The sequence below is a fragment of the Prionailurus viverrinus genome, chromosome B1 (genome assembly GCF_022837055.1).
Source record: "Prionailurus viverrinus isolate Anna chromosome B1, UM_Priviv_1.0, whole genome shotgun sequence".
Lineage (NCBI taxonomy): Eukaryota > Metazoa > Chordata > Mammalia > Carnivora > Felidae > Prionailurus > Prionailurus viverrinus.
The window spans coordinates 120,404,052-120,425,973 of record NC_062564.1 but is presented as its reverse complement, the minus strand read 5'-3'; the positions used below and the strand labels follow the sequence as shown (position 1 = coordinate 120,425,973).

At 42.0% G+C, this 21,922-nt stretch overlaps 1 protein-coding gene across 3 annotated transcripts in view; it reads right to left on the bottom strand.

Annotated features, from left to right (window-relative positions):
• Positions 1–14,633: 14,633 nt before the first annotated feature.
• The window catches only part of SLC39A8 (solute carrier family 39 member 8), an 80,188-nt gene continuing 72,899 nt past the window's right edge, over positions 14,634–21,922 (bottom strand). For all 3 annotated transcript variants that reach the window (XM_047857093.1, XM_047857094.1, XM_047857095.1), the window contains exons 7-9: positions 19,324–19,531; positions 18,718–18,902; positions 14,634–16,300 (exon numbers count right to left, since the gene is read on the bottom strand). In XM_047857093.1, the coding sequence (XP_047713049.1) occupies positions 16,151–16,300; positions 18,718–18,902; positions 19,324–19,531 (543 nt within the window). In that variant the 3' untranslated portion in view covers positions 14,634–16,150. The remainder of the gene's footprint in view (positions 16,301–18,717; positions 18,903–19,323; positions 19,532–21,922) is intronic.

The window sequence follows — 21,922 nt, the reverse complement described above, 5'->3', positions numbered from 1 at the left end:
TACCCTCTTCCGTGGGCCTCTCGTCTGCGTTTGGCTCCGGCGACTCTGTTCTGCTAATCCTCTGGCGGTTTTCTGGGTTATTTAGGCAGGTGTAGATGGAATCTAAGTGATCAGCAGGACGTGCGGTGAGCCCAGCGTCCTCCTAAGCCCTATCACCATGTTTTCAATGAACGAGTAAATAAGATGAAAGTCCATACCAACATCCCAGGGTAAAAAATCCAAAGTTTTGTCAGGCTTGCAGGTTAAGATATCACAGTGGGATGTAGGGGGCCACGTCAACTGGTCAGTGCCGGCACTGAGATGCCCCTGGCTCTGCCTGCCTTGACTCTGTTTGCATGTTACCTGCACAGGGTGTGGGCATACGTGGGCCACTGTGTTACAGGCCTGACAAAAAAAGAAATGGAGTGGGAGAGAGGACCCAGGCGGGGCAGGGTGTCCGCCATCTGATCCCTGGGGCCTGTGAAGATGTCACTTGCATGGGACTTGCTGGCGTGATTGAGTTAAGGATCTGGAGATGGGGAGAATACCTTTGATACAACCACAAAAGTCCTTATGAGGGGGGCAGGGACGAAAGGAGACTTGACAATGGACACGGATGTCCGGGAAGGTGCCAGGGTCCTGGCCTTTGACCGAGGAAGGGGCCTCCAGCCATGGACTGAGGCAGCCTTTAGAAGCTGGAAAGGAAACGGGATCTCCCTTTGAGCCTCCAGAAGGAACCCAGCCCAGGTGACACCTGGCTTCAGGCCGCCAACACCAACTGGTCTTCCCACTTCCAGGACTGTGTGATAATTTGTTTTTTTTTAAGCCAAGTGGGTGGTGATCTGTTACAGTGGCAAGGAAACGAGGACCCAAAGGAGAAGCTGAGGGGATGGAGGCGGCTAGGCACTGGGGGCCGCAGCCCTGCCCGGGTGGGGCCAGCCCACTCACCGTTGATCATCTCAGGTACCATCCAGGAGGGGTGGCCCAACAGCATGTATTGCTTTTTGCGGTCTGGCTTCTTGAGGCTTCGCAGGTCTCTGGGCTATGTCTTCTCTTCTACCATGAGCCATGCCAGCCCAAAGTCAGCCACCACCACCTTCTTGTTCTGAGGTAACGATGAAGCAGGGCTACACTAAGAGAGGCTCCTGGTACCACCCTCCCACCCCACTCCTACTCTGCACCAAATGGAAGCTGGACAGCTAACAAGGAGTCCCACGTGGAAACCAGGGGCTGGATAGTTTATGTGAGTATCTTCTTCCTCAAAACCCATGTCCCATTTCCCTGTGGAGGTGTGAGTCAGCTGAGCAAGTTAAGGACCTGGGGAAGCCATGTGAAGGTGAAGAAGTCATAGGAATCCATCCTGTCAGCAAAAGGCAGAGGCGCTGCTGCACGGTCGTGGTCCTGTGGCCCTTGTACCTGTGCAGAGACCGCTAACGTTGGCAGCTAACTGGGCTGTACAGGGAGGGGAGTTCCAACTGGCCGGCATTCAGAAGCAACAGCCCGTCTCAAAGACTTCTTTGATTTTCTAGGCACTTTCTTCTCTCTTTTCCTCTTGGAGATTATGTCCAACCACACAGCTTTCCAAAGCTTCTCTCCACCAGAGCAGTGTATGAAAATAGCTACTTTTCTTCAGTCCTAGAGAGTCCGGCCCAAAAGCCAACTCTAAAAACTGAGGAGCTAGAGCATAGGCTTGAAATTGCTTTTTTTTCTACCTTGCAACAATTGGGCACTCCCTAAAGCATTAAGTAAAGAATGTATAACAATGAAAAATTCGAGAGGCAGGTCTGTTTGGGCTCTCCTCATTAAATGCTGCTGTCTAAATGGAGGAGCAGTGGTCATGGCTACACTTGACTCCTACTGGTGGGAAAAGAAAGATACCACCCTTCCTTCTGGGTTTTTCAGAAGCAGGGCAATCTCAGGGGGGAAAAAAAAATGACTTATCCCTCTTTCCTCCTGGATTTTTATTTTATTTTATGGTAAGAACACTAACCATGAGTTCTACCCTCTTAACAAGATTTTAAGTGTGCAGTGTAATATTGTTAACTATTGTCACAATGTTTTATCACAGATCTCTAGAACTTACTCCTCTCGCTGAACTGAAACTTTGTGCCCATTGATTACCCACTGCCTAGTACCTCCTTCCCCTTGTACCTGACAGCCATGGCTCTACTCTTCAATTCTATGATTCCGACTGTTTTAGATAACTCTAGATAAGATACCTTTAGATAGGTGGAGACAAAATACAAGTGTTGGCAGGGATGTAGAGAAATTGGGGCCTATGTACATTGTTGGTGGGAATGCAAAATGGTGTAGCCACTATGGAAAACAGTATGGAGGTTCCTAAAAAAAAATTAAAAATGGGGCTAGTATATGATCCAGCGAGCCCATTTCTGCGTATTTATTCCAAAGACTTGAAATAAGGATCTTGAAAAGATATTAGCATTCTCATGTACATAGCAGCATGATTTACAGTACCCAAATATGGAAACAACCCAAATGTCCATTGGTGAGTGAATACACAAAGAAAATGGGGTACATAGATACAGTGGAATATTATTCAGCCCTAAAAAATGAAGGAAATTCTGCAATATGTGACAACATGAATGAACCTGAAGGACAGTATATTAAGTGAAATAATCAAAAGCCACAGAAGGGCAAATATGGCATGATTCCTCCTGAGTCAGGCATATGGAGAGACATCTCGGGGAGCTTGTGGAGAAGGGGGACAGGAGGCAGTGTTGGACATCAAAATTTGGGTTGCAAAAGAGAACACCAGAGAGGGATGAATCCGTTAACTTCCTTTAATTGCTAGTAATTGAAAGCAACTCAAAAGGATTTGCACAACTAGGAAAAGTGATATTGCACACATCAAGAAGTCCCAAGGAAGTGGAACTGCAAGGTGTAGGTTTGTTAATTCAGCTGCCAAGGATAGCACATTGGACGACATTGCACTTTCTACTTCACCTCTACAGCACTCACCTTCACTTTCATGTTATTTCCTCTCAGGGCGCCTGCATTAGTTTGCCGAGGCCGCCATAACAGAGTACCACAGACAGGATAGCTTAAACAGCAGAAATGTATTTTCTGACAGTTCTTGAGCTAGAAGTCCAAGATCAAGGTGTGCATAGGTTAGTTCCTTCTCAGGGCTATAAGGGCAAAATCTGTTCCATGCCCCTCCCCTAGATTCTGGTGGTTTGCTGATGATCTCTGGCATTCCTTGTCTCATAGAAGCATCACCCCAATCTCTCTGCCTTCATTTTTTCATGGCATTCTTCCTGTGTGTATATCTGTATCCACACTTCCCCTTTTGGTAAGAACATCAGGCATACTAGATTAGGAGCCTACGCTACTCCAATATGTCCTCGCTGTAACTAATTATATCTGCAATTATATATATCTGCAATTTTACCCTATTTCCAAATAGGGTCACATTCTGAAGTGCTGGGGGTTAGGACTCCAACATATCTTTTTGGGGGGGAGTGGAGGCGACAGAGACACAATTCGACCTATAATAGTAGAAAAACAGCTGCTCCATATATCACATCTAGATACAATGTCCCAAAGAAATAGAGCATATCTCTTCCTCATGCCTTTTAAGAAAGTTCTCAGTACACGTCCTGTCTTATCTCAGTGGTCAGAGCTGTTTCATATGCCTACGCCTAACCAATCTCTGGTGAAGGGGTTAGAATTGCAGATGTGAAGGCAAAATGCTCCAGAGAATGCGATTACTGCCTCAACTGATAGACAAGGAGAAAGAGCATAGCAAGATGTTACACATGTAATATGTATGGACCCGTAAATTTTCCCATCATCTAAGTTGGGAGCATTTCTCTTTTTTTGCTGATTGCATTTATTAGCTTTTTTAGACTAAATGTTCACTGGGGAAATTTAAGAAAGTATTAATAAGGACAAATTTTGAATGATTCAAATTTACAACAACTGAGATTTCTTCTTCTGAAACACTGTTATATACATGTTTATTGAAGGAAACTGAAAAAATTTAATATTTTACAAAGGACCCATTTAAAACGATTCATAATCCCACAGAGATACCCCCTGCTGATGCATTAGAAAATATATTTCTTATCTGTGTATATTATACATATATATGTACATAAACAAAAATTGGGATTATAGAGTGTATACTGCTAAGTAGCCTGCTGTTTTTAGTTAATATTAATTTAATGTTTACATTTACTTTTTCATTAAAGTGTTAGTAGTATTCATCTTATCTGGAGCACTTCACCTCAAATGTATTTACAGTCTACAGGGTAAATGATACTAAAAAATATACATTCAGTATCAATGGATACCATCATCTTATCTGGAACACCTTACCTCCAACATATGTACACTCTGCAGTGCAAATATACCAAAACATATGGGCACCTGGGTGGCTCCCTCAGTTAAGTGTTCGACTTCGGCTCAGGTCACGATCTTACGGTTGGTGAGTTCGAGCCCCACATTGGGCCCTGTGCTGACAGCTCGGAGCCTGGAGCCTGCTTTGGATTCTGTGTCTCCCTCTCTCTCAGCCCCTCCTCTGCTCATGCTCTATCTCTCTCTGTCCCTCAAAAATAAATAAACGTTAAGAAAAAAATTTTTTTAAGTATCAAAATATATACATTTGGTACCAATGGATATCCATCAGGTAGATACAGGATAAATGATACCAGTGTCATGATACCAAAAAGTATTACTCTGGTGAAACCAAATGTATCATTTGATATCATTGATTGCAAAAGCCTTCCATCTCAAGTTAAGTCACAGAGTGAAATTCTGGGTTCCAGCCATGGATTGGGAGAGAAAGTCTGTTCAGAAAGGAATTAAGCATTACTCACGAAAGCTGGTCAAATAGTCAAATATTATCTCCTCTGTGAATTATTGCTTATCTGACTCTAAGTCCAGCCTAAGAATTCCCCATTGTGCTTAATTATTATTTGTCTATGTGTCTGCTTATCTGACTGCCCGTGTCTACTATCATAATACCTTGAAAAGTGTTATCATTGTGTGTGTGTTTGTGTGTGTGTGTGTGTTGTTGTTGTTGTTGTTGTTGTTGTTTTATGTGACTGCATCCCCATGATCCTCCTGAGAGCAGACATGAGCTCTCACCTTTGTATCCTCTGGACCTAGCATCAGTAGACATCAGATATATGTTTTATTAAACAAATGAATGAGTTCATTCATTAACAGGAGAACAAACTCAGATTTTTTTTTTCTTATTCCCTGCAATGATTCCCTGCGGTAGTTTACCTTTAAAAAAAAGAGGTAAAGTTTGAAGGGTTAGTTTTTAAAGTATCTTCTGGAAGAAAGTGAAATGTAATTATTCCAATATTAACCTGGATATTATGTTTAAGTATTAGAGAGGCATGTGCCTAAAAAAGCCAAGTGTCTATAAAAATCAAGTAAGAACTTGACAACCAGGTGATGGTTGCTAAGAAACTACATTTTTCTGTGAACACATGGTGTATGAAGTATGGCCTAGATTCATATCCTACATAAAACATCTTCCTTGGAGTTACCTAAAAAGTCTGATTTTGCATGGCTTGTCAAGGCATATGAGTTATTCCCTCTGTTATCCTGCTCCTGGTATTAAAAATCATAGCTCTATACATAGAATATGATTTCAACACCATTATCTGTTCTGAACCTCAGCCTGTTTAGATTACAGACTGAGGGCCCCTTAGTTCCAGAGTTTCGGTGTCATTGAATGCTACCTTCTCTTTGAGTCACTACTGAGGAAAAGTCATCACTTTTGATACACTAACAGAGCTAACCACAAAAATTAAAATACCCACAATGTTTCTGTGTTCCAAAGTGAAGTAAAAAATAAAGTGGATATTATCTGCACGTTTTGAAGGACCTCAGTTTACCGCTGGCGGAACATAATGGAGATTTGCTATACTCTGCCCCAAATAGGAAGTCAACCGCAAACCTTGACAATGGAAGGTCCCAAAAGTACTTAGGGTACGCTAAATGCAAGAGCTAGAAAAGCTAGAAATTGTGCTTGATGTATAAATATTAACTGCTATATTCTTTTAAAAGTTTTTAAGAAGGTGAGAGAAACTCAAATTACCTAAAGCAAAAGAAAAAAAAAAAGACATATGGAGATATTAGAATAGAGAACATTAGACTCGATAGACATTAGACTTGGATAACTCACAGAATTGAAGGAATTGCAGAAGAATGAGGATGTCAGAGGCTAGAAGCACTGAGGAGGGAATAACTCTCCTTCCATCCTAGTCCCCAGCTCTCCTTCTCTCTGGGCATCAGCCTCAGTCTGCCAAGTTTCTCTGCATGCTGGGGATGTAACCACCAGTGGCTCTGGAGTCATGTCAAGGTGAGAGCTCCGAATCTTCACCCCAGCTGTGGGAAGTCGTGTGGAAAGATTACGATTGACCCAGCCGGGGCCACTTGTCTAGCTCCTGGCACAGAGGTGGGGTAGGTGCTGTGGGTGAAAGACCCTTCAGAGCCCTTGGGGAGGGAGCAACAATAATTTCTAAGACGAAGAGTGAAGCCGTGACCAGAAGAGCTGATGGCAACATCAATAGAAGTCTATTGCTCTAACTGTGTTGGCAGTGATTTTAATACCACTTTCACTGGTTTTGTGAATACAAGACTTTAGGGCAACTCTACCCCTATCTTATACAATCTTATCCCTAGTATTCACTATTCTAAAATGTTGTTGGGGTGCCTGGGTGGCTCAGTCGGTTTGTTCATGCTCTGTCTCTCTCTCTGTCTCAAAAATAAATGTAAACATTAAAATTAAAAAATAAAATAAAATAAAATAAAATAAAATAAAATAAAATAAAATATTATCAACTTCTTTCACCTTAACACAGCAAGGGATCACTATGACAATGCAGCTGATTGCTCTCACGTGCATCTATAAAATGCTCACATAGTTTTCTGAAGTTTCTCTTCTTGTACATTAAGACTTTTTTATTGAAAGACAAAAAGCAAAGGTGAAGAAAGATGCATTGGAAGTACTTTCCAGTTTCTAAGATTTCTAAAATCAATGTTTCCAAGTTCATTGACAATCCCTTTTTAAATGACAAGAATCGCAACATTAGGGGTGTCTGGATGCCTCAGTCCGTTAAGCGTCCCGACTTTGGCTCAGGTCATGATCTCACGGTTTGTGAGTTCAAGCCCCGAGATGGGCTCTGTGCTGACAGCTCAGAGCCTGGAGCCTGCTTCGGATTCTGTGTCTCTCTCTCACTCTCTGCCCCTCCTTCACTTGCACTCTGTCTCTCTCTCCTTCAAAAATAAACATTAAAAAAAAAAAAGAATTGCAACATTAAAGCTAACAAATATAATGAATCCCATTACAGGTTTCTGTGGAGAATAGGAGGAGACCCCCATCTGTGGTCATAGGCTGGATTCTCTGGTTTCCTCACTCAGATATGCTTCATAATAATTCACAGTACATTTTCGATGAAGGAATATAATACATCTACATGGGAAAGATTCTCATAAGGCACAAACTTCAGTAAGTATTTATAGAAATGTATTCATTCACTCTTCCCCACCTAGAAATCTATCTTTATTTAAAAAGAAGTGATGCTTACAGTTAAGAAACACTGTCACACAGGTAGTTGGGATTTTTTCATCTATGCAAAAGATATTCATCTTCCAGAAGTGTGGTACGTCCACTTCATACCTAATCTCTCAAAACATCCTGGATATTCTTCTCTGTTTGCATAGTCTGTCATACAAATTAGTCTCACCCAATTCCACCCTGTTAACCTAAGAACATTCATGCATGTCTTCTAATCATCTTTAGCCTGAAACTGAATTTTCAGTTTGCTTCCAAATTGCACTAATTCTACTCCTATTTTACCTACTTCAGTGTCTTACTCTCTCCCCCTAATTCACAGAGTGGCCTCCTCTTGCAGGCTAAGACATTTACTGCTGATCATTCATAATCACAAAGGAAACAAATGGCCCACTGAACCCAGGGTAAGGTGAAGTGGGTTCATTTATTCACCAAGAGTCCAGTTGCAAATATGCAAGTGGGACCGAGGGGAAGGGCAGCCTGCTGTGTGGATCTGGGGCTTACAGCAGCTGAGCTATTACTATCCCCAGACCAAGGGTACAGGGAGAGTGCTTGCCAGAAGCAAAGGAGAGAGATCCACAGATTGTTCTGGCCCAGTAGCTGTTAGATGAAGCAGAAATTGAGGGTAAGCATTTACAAATTCCAATGGCAATTTGATAGAATACTTGTTTGTCACCAGTATCGAAGAATAAAAATGGTTTGGATTATCTATGTCTCTATTTTAAATTTGATTTCATTTTTCTGGTAATTCTTCTGCACCCGATTTACAGAAGTACCAACCTGTGACAAAATGGAAATAAGAAAAGCAAATTGGCCCTTCACTGTGGATAATGTAAAAAGCCCTGCTGTGGAGAAGACTGTCTAGAGAGGATCTGCCCCTCGGTTATGCACCACGGACAACCCAAGGGAACCCAGTGGGAAGAGAGTCAAGGAAACTGACAGCCTATCCTCATGCTCCTCTCTCCCTCCAATCTCCTGTTGAGGTTCCCCATGGATGAAGCCCTTTGGTGGCCATACAAGTCAGTCCCCTGGGACAAAGAGCAGGATACAGAGTGTGGAGTGTGGATCTCCTTTCTGTACAGTTTCCATCCCCAACAACAAATGCACAAAGGGCCATCATACAGAGTAATGTCATTTTGGTGATACTCCCTCTGCCACTTACCAATTTATTACCCCTCAGCTCCAGATTCACCCTTCAATACATGCGCTGCCCTAGTGGACAGAATTCCTTACACGCCTCTCTGTACACTAAGCACCATGCTGAGCTCTCTCAGTAGAAAGCCCCGGGGGGCTACTGCAGGGGGAGGGGGCTCTTCTGCTCTTTGCAGCTGCTGCATGGGGTCCGCATTGAATGTGGGAGGACTTCGTTCAGGCTCTGCCCCAACCATGCACCCAGATCATGTGGTCCCTCTGCAAGCTCTCAGCTCCAGCCTGACCTGGTATTAAAAACAGAAATCAATTCAGGGGCACCTGGGTGGCTCAGTCAGTTAAGCATCCAACTCTCAATTTCAGCTCGGGTCATGATCTCGAGGTTTGTGAGTTCAAGCCCTGCATTAGGGGCTGTACTGACAGTGAGGGGCCTGCTTGGGATTCTCTCTCTCTCTCCTCTCTCTTTTTTTCTGTCTCTAAGTTAATTAATTAATTAACTAAAAATAAATTAAACAAATAAATAAATAAACTAAAAAAAAATAGAATCCATTTCCCAGGGTTGTCGTGAGTACTAATTTTTCCAGTGCTTATGTAATCATTATATTGACATGCTATTCTCACAGGGCGAATCAAAAATAACTTTGATTTTATTCCCCACCTGCTGGAACCTGGGGCTTGGGGTCTGGGCAGCCCTTCTACCCCTGAGTGAAACCGGGGCTGGCAAAATGACTGTTATGACACAGGACTTGGTGGGGGGGGGGGGGGGGACATCAAGTCCTACAATCATGCAGTCTCAGGTCAATTATGGAAAGAATCTAGTACAATATATGACTCAGTACTTCCATCTTTATTCAGAGATAAGACACGTAGGAAGAAACCATTGTCTTTTACCTCTCTTACTCCCCCTGTCCGCTCACTGTGGCTTCTGGCCCCTACCAAGTTAAGTGTTTGGATGGAGAAGAGAAAAAGAGGCAGAAAGTTCTTATTTGGTGGGTACAAAACGTGTAGCTTCATGCCTTCGGGACTGACAGGTACTTAAGGTTAACCCTTTCTCTTGTTGGTGCTTTTAGGATTCTTCTTCAAAGACATGTTCTAGTTCTCCAGCTGTCCCACCAAAGTCTCGGTTTTTGGGAAGCCCACCCAGTACTAACCTTCTCTGTTCTCTGGATGGTAACCCTCTTAGTCATGACCTTAAATTGTTCCAGATCAAAAGGATCTCTTACCTACCACGTGGTTCACACTAGGTCAAGGGAATATTCATGTGTCTTTTGTCCAAAACCCTGTAGGACTGAAGGTCTAGCTGAATGCAGCAGCAACTCTCCTCACATGGCCTCCAAAGCCACTTGCCAGCAAACTCTCAGCCTCTCTGTTTCCTGGGGGGGTGTCACACGCCAGTCCCCCAGGTTCATCCTGACTGCAGCTAGCTCATGCCCAGCATTCTGCGGGGCCCGCTGGTGCAGCTTGCCACAAAATACAGAAAGACACAGGTTTTCTACACGTCCTCAGCGTTTTGAGGGAAGGAGCCATTTCTGACTTGAATTCTTCCTACAGGAGACTTTCCCCTGTAATTCATAACTTTACATCTTTATTTTTCTTTTTCATGACCCTCCTCAACATCCCTTTGGTGACCACAAACATGGTCATAAATTACCTGCCTGTTGCCTTACTGGAGTTTTACCAGATTGTTCTATACAGTTGGGGGGATAATGTGCACAGTCACTGCAGTAGGAATTAAGCCATCATATGAAGTTTAACACGTGCAACCCCTACCATTAACACTGTTCTTTGGTAATCTTGCTGTGCACATCCAAGCTAAATGACCTTGAGATTTGAGGTCTCCAGTGGCCCATCTAATTATCTACAAAATCAAGTAACAGACAACATTTTTGTTCCAAATTTGCTTATGTTAAATAGCTGTGAGGACCTGGGTGGAGGAGAGAATACATAAATGATTTTTTTTATTTTATTTTTGCCCAAATCTGCTAATAGTATTTAGTTTCATAGTTTCGATATAAGCCTGGTAATCAGGCTTAATCAGTCTGGTAATCAAGGGTTTTAAATATCAAGGTCCATATTAAAAGAGTTTTGTTTCAGTTTCCTTAGAATTTAGACCATCCTGTACAAGACCTAGGATGTCTTCCAGGTAAATAAATAGTACTCACAATAGGCTGAGACAGAGGAACTATAAAGGGAAGTACAAATGTGTATGAGCACTACTGTTTGTAAGGTAAGACCCATCAGGGGCACCTGGGTGGCTCAGTCAGTTGAGCGTCCAACTTTGGCTTAGGTCATGATCTCATGGTTCGTGAGTTCGAGCCCCGCATTGGGCTGTGTGCTGACAGTTCAGAGCCTGGAGCCTTCTTCGGATTCTGTGTCTCTCTCTCTCTCTCTCTGCCCCTCCCCTGCTCATCCTCTGTCTCTCTCTGTCTCAAAATAAATGAAAATATTTTTTTAAACTTTTTAATAAAAAAAAAGGTAAGACGCATCAGGTGGGCCAGAAAATGGTCAGGGTGACAGGGAATTAATCTGAAAGAAGTCATGAGAATCCCTAAAAGAGCGATTTCCCCAAACTGGTTGTGTCAGAACCATCTAGAATATTAAGTTCTCCAAGACACAAACCTGTCTAGACCTGAGATGGTCTCTAGTCTACCCAACATCCCTCTTTGCTTCTTCTTGGTAACAGAACCCTGATCTTATTGGTTATAGTGTATCCAGCTAAAAGCAATGTTTCCCAGCTTCTCCTGTAAGCTAATGTGGCCAGTGACTAATTCTGACCAGTGAATGTGAGTAGAAATTGTTGTATGTTCTGGGAAAGCTCGTTTACGGGGAATGAAGAGCTAGGTGGGAATTTTTTGGTTTTCTACCTATTCTTCCTCCTGCTATGTGGACTTTAGAATTTAAGACTGGATTTCTCTAGCAAATATCTTAGAACATGAAGTCATCTTGAAGTCAGAAGCCACAGATGACAGATTGGATCCCCAATGACCAGGGAACTGCCACGTTAGCCCCACACTGCTTCTGCATTCTATAGAAAGGAAAGTAAACCTGACATGTGTAAGACGCCTATTATTATTTACGGTTCTGGCATTTTTGTGGCCTTACCAGATCCCAACAGATGATTTTCATTTTCACTCAACTCTATCTCAACAATGCCACCTGGTTGCCAGGCACAGCAGCATGGCATTTGGAAACATTAAAATATAGAGGGAAATGCCCCTCTTAAGAATTAATGGATGGGGGGGCACCTGGGTGGCTCGGTTGGTTAAGCGTCCGACTTCGGCTCAAGTCATGATCTCACGGTTCGTGAGTTCGAGCCCCGAGTCGGGCTCTGTGCTGATGGCTCAGAGCCTGGAGCCTGCTTCCGATTCTGTATCTCCCTCCTCTCTCTGCCCCTCCCCCGTTCATGCTCTGTCTCAAAAATAAATAAACGTTAAAAAGAAATTACAATAAAAAAAAAGAATTAATGGATGGGTATTTGGGGTTTTTAGTTCATCCTGCTGCCATAGCTCACCTGAAATTTTACTAGTAAAGTCGTCGATTATGAGATATACAGAAGTGGGGAGCCTCCCATATAGGAAGTGAAATGGCCATGAGAGAATGCCTTGTGTGTGTTCAGCACAGAGAGGCAGCGAAGGGAAATGCAATTTTGCACAGTTATTGCAACACACACACAGCTGGGGAAGGCAGAGCGTCAGTGAGAAAGCAGCTATAGCAACATCAGTGTTAGGGACCTGATTTATTGCAGGGTTAAGAATCTTTTGTCCTGTAATGAACCTTAAATAAACACGGAGTCTGGAAATCATGGTAGCCCACTGAAGAAGACCAAGGGGAGACCCAAAGGAAGGCGATGCCAATCAGAGCATGGACAGCAGACTGGCGATTCTTCCCCTGGCACAGGCCATCAGTAATTAGCTCTGTTAATACACCTACGCTAATTGCCTGGTAAACCCATCGTGTTGTCTTGGTTCTTGTCAATTAATTCATTTTTTAAAAATTTGAGCTCCAGTCGCAGAAACTTTTAGGCGTGGCGGGGTTTACTAAGCATCTCCAGATCATTATAAAATGCCTTTCAGGGACTGTTACATAACTGGACTCTCGTGTTGGCTATGCTAAGCAGCTGCCCGTAGAAATGAGCGTGGCAGAATTCGACTCACAAACTGAAGAAAAACAAATTATCTTGACTTGGGGTAAAGCAGTGTTGCATCCACACATTTGCACATAATAACACTGAAGGGAAAGAAAATAATATTCTCCTAGAAGGAATAATATTGTCAAAAAAAGTAATTCTGGGAGCTTTGGGTGAATTAGTATTGATATAAGCTGTTTTCTACCAGGTAAAGTAACAGTCTCTGGAGAGCACTTAAAGCAAATTGAAACCGTTTGTACTCCTCCAGTCTCCTGTACCAGAACGGCACGTCTGTGCCCTCTGCCACATGACTGCAGCACCTCCTGCCACGGGGGCCCAACCTAGACGACCCCCAGTCTGAAGTTGAGCCGTCCAGCAGAGCCCGGGCTGGACCAGCAAAACGTCACCGGCAGACCTGTGAGCATGAGAATAACCTGTTGTGAGACTCGGGTTCTTCAGGTGGGTTGTTTCTCCACATCGGCATGCTAATAGGGGTCTACCGTGTCCCCCAAATATTTATATGTTGAAATCCTAACCCCTAAAGATGAGGGTAGTAGGAGGCAGGGGCTCTGAGAGATGCTTAGGTCATCAGGGTGGAGCACCTCATGAATGAGATTAGTACTCTAAACAAAAGGCTCCAGAGAGTTCCTTTACCCTTCCACCACGTGAGGACACCAAACCTGAGGGTGCCTTGGACCTGGACTTCCAGGGGCCAGGACGGTGAGAAATACATTTCTGCTGTTTATAACCCCCCCCCGCCCCCCCAGTCTGGTAGCCTGGAAGTACTAAGACAGGGTCTGATTCGGTACTCAAAAAATGCCAGCTATTGGTAGGCATTTTTAAAAGTTCAGTTACGCAAAAGTCAAAGTACATAACCCCAAATATAATGCGTTGAAATCATCTTTGGTGTGCCACAGTAGCATCTTTAAGGTTTAAAAATTATAGAATATTCAAGGAGTATAATGAATGCCTCTGTATAAGATATGTTAACTGATTTTTTGAATTGTTACCTGGGATTTAAATTTACTCACGGCTTTCTATATAGCCTACCTTCTACATGCAACCATAACCTCAAGTAAGTAGCAATTTTCTTTTTGCTTTTTGGGCCTTCCTGCCCTATTGCCTCTGTTCTCCTCCCAGTTGAGGAAAACGGCCAAAAGATCAACACACAGAAAGTGTAATATAAAGCACCCCGATAACCCACATGCAACAAATGAGAGTTTGTTAAACTATCTTGTTTTAATATCATGTTGTAAATAGCTTCTTAACCCAGACATACAGTCTGTGCTTTAAAAAGGTAACGAGGGGCGCCTGGGTGGCGCAGTCGGTTAAGCGTCCGACTTCAGCCAGGTCACGATCTCGCGGTCCGTGAGTTCGAGCCCCGCGTCGGGCTCTGGGCTGATGGCTCAGAGCCTGGAGCCTGTTTCCGATTCTGTGTCTCCCTCTCTCTCTGCCCCTCCTCCGTTCATGCTGTGTCTCTCTCTGTCCCAAAAATAAATAAACGTTGGAAAAAAAAATTAAAAAAAAAAATAAAAAGGTAACGATTGGGGCGCCTGGGTGGCTCAGTCGGTTAAGCGGCCGACTTCAGCTCAGGTCACGATCTCGCGGTCTGTGAGTTCGAGCCCCACGTCGGGCTCTGGGTTGATGGCTCAGAGCCTGGAGCCTGCTTCCGATTCTGTGTCTCCCTCTCTCTCTGCCCCTCCCCCGTTCATGCTCTGTCTCTCTCTGTCCCCAAAATAAATAAAAGTTAAAAAAAATTTTTTCAAAGGTAATGATTATTCTTAAGACTGAATGTAAACAGATTAAATGATAAAAACAGATTCTATGTTTACTGATTAATCTTTCCATATTTATTTGCTGAATATCTTTGCAATAAACACATCACCAATTTCCTATTTCTCTCTCTCCCCCGTAACACCAGGTATAGGGAAGTCACTCAAAAAAAGATATATATTAAAATGAATAACAAACGACACAATGCATGGCTTCAAAGGTGTTTACTATTTGGTCAAACAAACATGTTTTTAATTGTCAGTTATAAAGAGAAATCTACATTAACATACATGTTAAATATTCATCTACTCTGCATTATTGCTAGGTGACACCATCGCATGGTCTGTGGGAAAATGTTAATTCCTGAGATCATTGTTGGCTTTTATCAATCACTTTCCTCACTGTCAGTCATCTTTCCTGAAGTGACTTGGGAGTGTGAATTGGGGTTAGGATGTTCAACTGCAGACCAACTTTCTCCATCTGCTAAATGAGCAAGCAGGCCGTCTCACCTCCAAAAGGCACAAAAATAACCACGGTGTGGGGAATTTTTTTTCAAGGTATGCCATAGAGGAAAAATGTGGACTGAGCACAGAAGAGGAATGCTATGATTGCTCTCAATCGCCCAGAAGGAATGTGGTTTTCTAGTTAATCAGTCCTTGACATACAGCAGTCCAGCTATTATTTTGCACCTATTTAAAATACACTCTGCTAAACAGTTATGTTGAATTTTAAAAGAAAATTGCTTAAACTTACATTCAGTTTCTTTCTATAAACCAACATAGTCTTTCCCTTCACGATGCAAATACATGATACGCTGTAGCCGAGTGGTCCCCGGCCCCACGCTTTCTGCCCTGGGTTGCGATGCAATTACACCTGAGCCATAAAAAAAGCAATTCTGCATTTGTGTGGGAGCAGGGAGAGCTTCCACTTGGAGATGAGGTGTCAGATAAAGTCTGAACTTAGTAGGGCTAACAAAACTTTACTGATTGCATAACTCATATTATTTTAGGATAATTTTTTAAAACGAGCCTACAAGTCCCTAACTGAGATATAAAACAGAAAAAAAAGCTATGAGCAATCTTTCTTTCCTGGGTTCATTAAGGCCTTGGAATCATTTAGATCTGTGTTGCATGCATTTTGCTTCTCTTCCACATTTTAATGTACTTGCCTGTGAAAGCACTAGGACAAATTAACTGAAAGAAAACCACTCTGAAACCGCTTGAGCTTTTGAGCCTGCCACAGAGGTTTAAAGGCTTATACAACCTAGCCTGTGTTTCTCTCTCTGGATCTTCATGTCTAAATGATTGTCGAATGCATAAAACATGAAGAAGTGGGTACTGACCAAAGATCTCGTGTACCTGCCTTTTCAGACTGGAACCGAAAACCCTTTGAAGCATCTTTAACAACAAATAATGGCCTATTTCACAGATCTGAAAACAATAATCAGTTTTCCTGACCTACAGTTGAAAACAAAATTATCTTTTAACTAAATAGGATCAGCTTCAAAATCCCTTTGGAGATGTTTTTATTTATTAAATGCCTTCCTTGACAACAGCATCTTTCATTTCCTATTACTCCAATTCAATTTCTCCTGCATACAAAGTAATGAGAAGAATGGCTGTGAATCCAGTTAACATTCCAGCATTCTGAATCATGAAGTAAGTAAAATCGGTTTTTCTTCCAGTTACCTTTTCTCTCAGCATATCATTCATCTCTGGAAACTAAGAGAAAGATACATTGTTAGATAACTGTCGCCATCTGGTGGTAAAACATAAAACAGCCGCCTAGAGATTTCTGCGGGGTTGGGGCAGTGATGACTTAATTCAGATGTTTAAATGTTTTATTTAGCATAGCATATAGATATAGCATAACATAGATAGCATAAAAGGGATATCTAGCCCTACCAGACATCAACAAGAATAAAAGTCTAGAAGTAGTGCTCCCCACCTGAGTTAATCAGTGGGACAGGATTTACCTCATTTTATGCCTTGTGTTTCTCTTTGTCTGTCCGCCTGTCTGTCTCTCTCCCGCCTTACTCTCTATGCTCCATTCACACCATTCTTTCAGGATCTCAAATGCATCCAAACTTTTTGTATCCTCAAACTCATCACACCCACCCAAACCGCTATCTGACCTCTTCCCCCTCTAATTTCTCAATAAGCTCCATCCTTCAGGTTCCAGCTTCAAATCATACTTTCCAGCAAGGCTTCCCTTAGCCCCTCCTAAATTACACTAGAGTCCCCTAACTTCATCTCTCGCCACATGTACTGCTTTTCTCCTTAGCTCACGGATTTTTTTATTTGTAATTATTTAGTCATGTGTATGATTTTATTCATTGAATTTCTGGTTTCCTCTCTTTAAAGACAGAATGCCCCACAGATGCAGGGAGTGTGCCTCTTCTTGCTCACTCCAGTGTCCCCAGCACCTTGCAAATTCCAGGCCAGGCACAGAAATATCAATCAATAGTGGCTGATTAAATAAATCTTTAGGAATCGCTATACATTTAATTCTGTTCTCTTTAATTTGTGTCTTTCTGCTTGCTCTACCCCTCACAAAATCATAACGTTTTCAAATAAATTATGTACTCTTCTAGGATTGAAGGCTATAACAATCTCATTACAGTGAGTGCAATTAAAACTCCAGCTTCTGTTCTTAAAATCTACCTTTTCTCAGCAGATAAACTCTACTGAAAAGGCTCCAATAGATCTGTAAATGCCAGCTTTTCAAAATGTATTCCAAAATTATATATACACACGTACATACACACACACACGCACGTACACACACGTGCACACACACACACACACACACCATGGTGCATTGTACCAAAGCATCCAAGAGGCCTCCAGAACCCAATCAATCCATGTGCCTGATTTAAGAAGGTTGTTTTACCAGGATAAAATGAGTGAAAGCTGTGAAATTATTCTGAAAAAAGCAAACTGTTGTAGGACATACAACGTCACATATGAGTATCCTTTCCTTGAATGGAACAATTCTGATATTCTGCTCTTCTAACAAAGAACAGAAAAGTGATGGCCTGGCACAAATACAGTATGAGACACGAATTGTGTGAAGAACACTATAATGCAGTGATGGTTCTGAGGGATGACGTTCTTGCTCTGATCAGGGCCTGCACAGAACAGTGAGCAGAGCGAGACGGTTATCATGTGGAGCTGAGAATGCAGATGAAGGAAACTAAATTATTAAATTATGTGTGTGATACATATTCAGTTCCAAACGCAAAGGAAATGCTCCTTGAATTGCTTATTTGTAGCACATTCTCATTTTCTAGAAAGCTGTCCATGATACCTTTGAAAATGCACAGGGCACAGGATCATTGATATTCTCTTTTACACACACACACACACACACACACACATATATAAAGACACAGACACAGCATAAACACAGATACAAATGTATACCAACCCATGTAAATATTGTCCAATTTCAATTTGCCAGTTTTAGTTTAATCCAAAAGACTCTCACTGTTTAAAACTCTGAAATAACAAAATGCTATTTATTCTAACAAGTTATTCCCTTCCAAATGTGATATCCTGGGGTGCCTGTGTGGCTCAGTCGGTTAAGCATCTAACTTCAGCTCAAGTCATGATCTCACGGTTCATGGGTTTGAGCCTCTCATTGGGCCCTGTGCTGACAGCTCAGAGCCTGGAGCCTGCTTTGGACTCTGTGTCTCCCTCTCTTTCAGTGCCTCTCCCCTGCTTGCACTCTGTCTCTCTCTCTTTCTCTCTCTCTCAAAAATAAACATTAAAAAAAATTTTTTAAACAAAAAATGTGACATCCTCACAAAAGAGGGGGAGAAGGTCCAATGGGGACATACTATAATAGAGTACAAGGCTTACCTACCACAAGGCAAAAAACCGGGGCCAATACCTCTACTTCGGCAAAAGTAAATCATTTCATCTTTTATCAATTAGATCATAGATCAAACGATCAATGAGAATCACTTTCAAGTTACTATGAGTACAAGAAGAATGATCTGCTGAGCCAGGAATGTTTTAAATGACAGAATTTCCACACTGTGGAAAGTAGAAGGGTCACCCTTAGTCAACTCACAACCCAGATGCTTATTTCTAAATTTTAAATTAAAACAAGATAAAAAATTTTAATTTCTTACCATATCCGCCAGAGAAATATAGAGGAACATGCCTCCAGCAAGAGCAAATATAATATTTGGAGCAAAATTGTTGCCCACCAAAATGCCAAAAGCCAGCCCAACATAGCAGGAGCATGCAGAAAGGAAATTGAATAACAAGGCTTGCCGAGTGCTCATTCCTGCACTGAGTAGGATCACAAAGTCCCCTAGAAAAAGAAGAAAATACCAAATAGTTTTTGCTATTTTTGGATGACAGAAGATAAGCATCAATATCCAACAAGGGCTCCTTCATTTAGATGCATCAGTGGGATTTTTAAGTGTGTCACCTAAAATGTCTCACTCCAGGGGCGCCTGGGTTGCTTCGTCAGTAAAACGTCCAACTTCAGCTCAGGTCATGATCATGGGTTTGAGCCCTGCCTCGGGCTCTGTGCTGACAGCTCAGAGCCTGGAGCCTGCTTCGGATTCTGTGTCTCCCTCTCTCTCTGTCCCTCCCCAACTCACGCGCGTGCACTCTCTCTCTCTCAAAAATAAATAAATGCTAAAAATTTTTTTTAAATAAAATAAAATGTCTCACTCCACTGAAATCAAGAAGTAACCAACTTTTCCAGTATGATCAGAGCCCCTTACCTAACTCATGAGGAAATTCTTCACACAGAATTGCTATAGAGGTACTGAGTCCCTGAAGAAGAGACAAGGTACAGGAAGCCCCAATCGCCAGGCCATCGATGAAATTGTGGAGGGCGTCACTGAGGGTTACCATCCAGGCAATTGTCCCTATTTTTGACAGTTTGGGTCCCTTCAAACAGGTACATGAACTCGACTCTGCTTTTCCATCCTGTAAAATAACAGAAAATCAACCAACAAATTAAGCTACATTTCTTGAAAGTCTGAGAGTTACACAGAAAGGAGTAGGAGATGTGTTATGTATTGAGAAAGACAAATGGTTCCAACAGAAAGTCTTTCATGGTGGCTAAGAACTCCTAATCATTTATAACAACAAAAACTTACCATAGGGAGAAAGGAAATGAATAGACTGACAGGCCTTGAATGAGCTACCCAAAAGACATTTTACTTTGGTTTCCCCTTAAAAAATCCTTTTGATTTGTACAAACAGTTCTTACTATTGCTTTCCTAAAATGCAACAGATACTAACTGAAGAATTTGACTCATTTGCATACTTTAAAATAAAGGAAGTTTTTCACAGACCAAATGTAAAGTCTTTTTCCATGCTACAATGTAAATGTGAAACCCACATTTAAAGCACAATGACATCAAAGAACATTTATGGTAATCCGTCCTACATTATCTGAGCAGGTTATCTGGGCCTCAGTTTCTTCAACTGTGAAATGAAGATAACATACTACATGATTCATTTACTTTTCAATGACTTATTAAGTTTCTGCTGTGTTCCAGGTAGTGTATGTTGAGTGATTAAACTGTAATAATGCATTCCCTGCTATCTCTAAATTTCAACGATTCTTTTACATCTCAGGAAATGTGATTGGAACAGGCGTGCCTTTGCACTCACACCTCTGTCCGTTTTGAAACAAGAATAAAAACAGAAAAGCCTACAACAAAACCTTTGAAAGAATTTAGATTTCCATAAAATTTACAAAGTTGCATAAAACCAGATGCCAAACACCAACTCGAGCCATTTTCCAGAAAGGGTAGAAAAAGAAACTAAAATGCAAATTTACTTTTAAGTAGAGATGCAATTTGCAGTTAACTGGAGAGCGTTTTATTCCTAATTCTCCTCCCCTCAACTCTACCTCAACAGCTAATCAACACATTTATTGAGCGGTGTCCTGGATGCTATGGGAAGGGCACACAAGTGGAAAATGCAACTTCTATCTTCAAGAAGCGCATTTGTATTAGAGAAACGTGATGTAAAGTATATGATTGACTTTGTAAAAAACATTCATTATACGTCCGGCTGAGAGGAGCTGCCTTCAGAGCCATCATCTGCAAGGTTTTAGATTTGTTTCGATGCCACTTCATTGCTCAAAACACTTTGGGGACTGGCTCTTTCAGAGCTGACTTTAGATCTTGCAATTTACATCCTTTCACCGTGTCGTTAGTGGCAAATTTTCATCTTTGGGGAATGTTTTTGTTTGTACACACAGCCAAAAGTCATTTGGAGCCACTATGTTCTTAAATGAACATGCAAAGGGCAAGGGCGGGGGGGGGGGGGGGGGGCGGGGGTTGTTACTGGTAGCAGCAGTGGTTGTAGAAGTAGCCTGAGCCGTGATCGTAGTAGGAATAGACACAGTAAAGGCATAAAGTATTTATCATGTGCCAGGCCCTGCTCTAAGCACTTGAGATATTTAATTCCTTTGGAACAGCTCTGTGAATTAAGGACTACTATTATCATCATTTTAGAGTTGAAGAAACTAAAAATACAGAAATGTTGCTGAACTTATCCAAGGATGCAAGGGAAATACGTGGACTATTTTAGTAACTGTTTTACTACTCCAAATTTGTGGGAGGGTGGGGAGGGGACACTTCTTGTCCAAAATAGGTTCTGAAGGCAATTCACAAGAAGAATACCCCCTTCTCTCAAAAAACTCATTTTTCTATTATTTTTTAATGTTTATTTATTTTTGAGAGAGGCAGGCAGAGTGCAAGCACGGGAGGGGCAGAGAGAGAAGGAGACACAATCTGAAGCAGGCTCCAGGCTCTGAGCAGTCAGCACAGAGCCCAATGCGGGGCTCGAACCCATGGACCTGAGATCATGACCTGAGCCGAAGTCGGACACTTAACCGACGGAGCCACCTCCCAAAAAACTCTTCTAAACACTTGAAGCAATGTTGGAATAAGTGTTCAGTCTCCCTTTGTTTTAAAGGTAAATCTCAGCGGCATAAAAAGAATTCCATCTGGTCTTCAAATGTGGTCTTTTTACTTTACAATGTTAAAAGATAAACTGAGGTAAATTTAAAAGTCAAAGAATTTGAGCGAAAATTGATTCCAATTGGGCATTGTCAAACCAGGTGTGGTTAGGAGTGCTCCATGGACAAGAGCGCAAGGGAGAGACTGTTACAGAGACAAGGCAGAAGCAATGCAAGAAAAGTACTGATTGGCTATAACTTAAAGACCCATTGGCTTTTTGTGACCAATTGTCTTTAGGTTTCGATTTCATAACTTTGAGACATTTACAGGCTTAGATTTTGGTTTGATTACATAGGCTGCCAAGGCATTAGAGCCACCTCAGTCTAATGGCCTCCTTGTT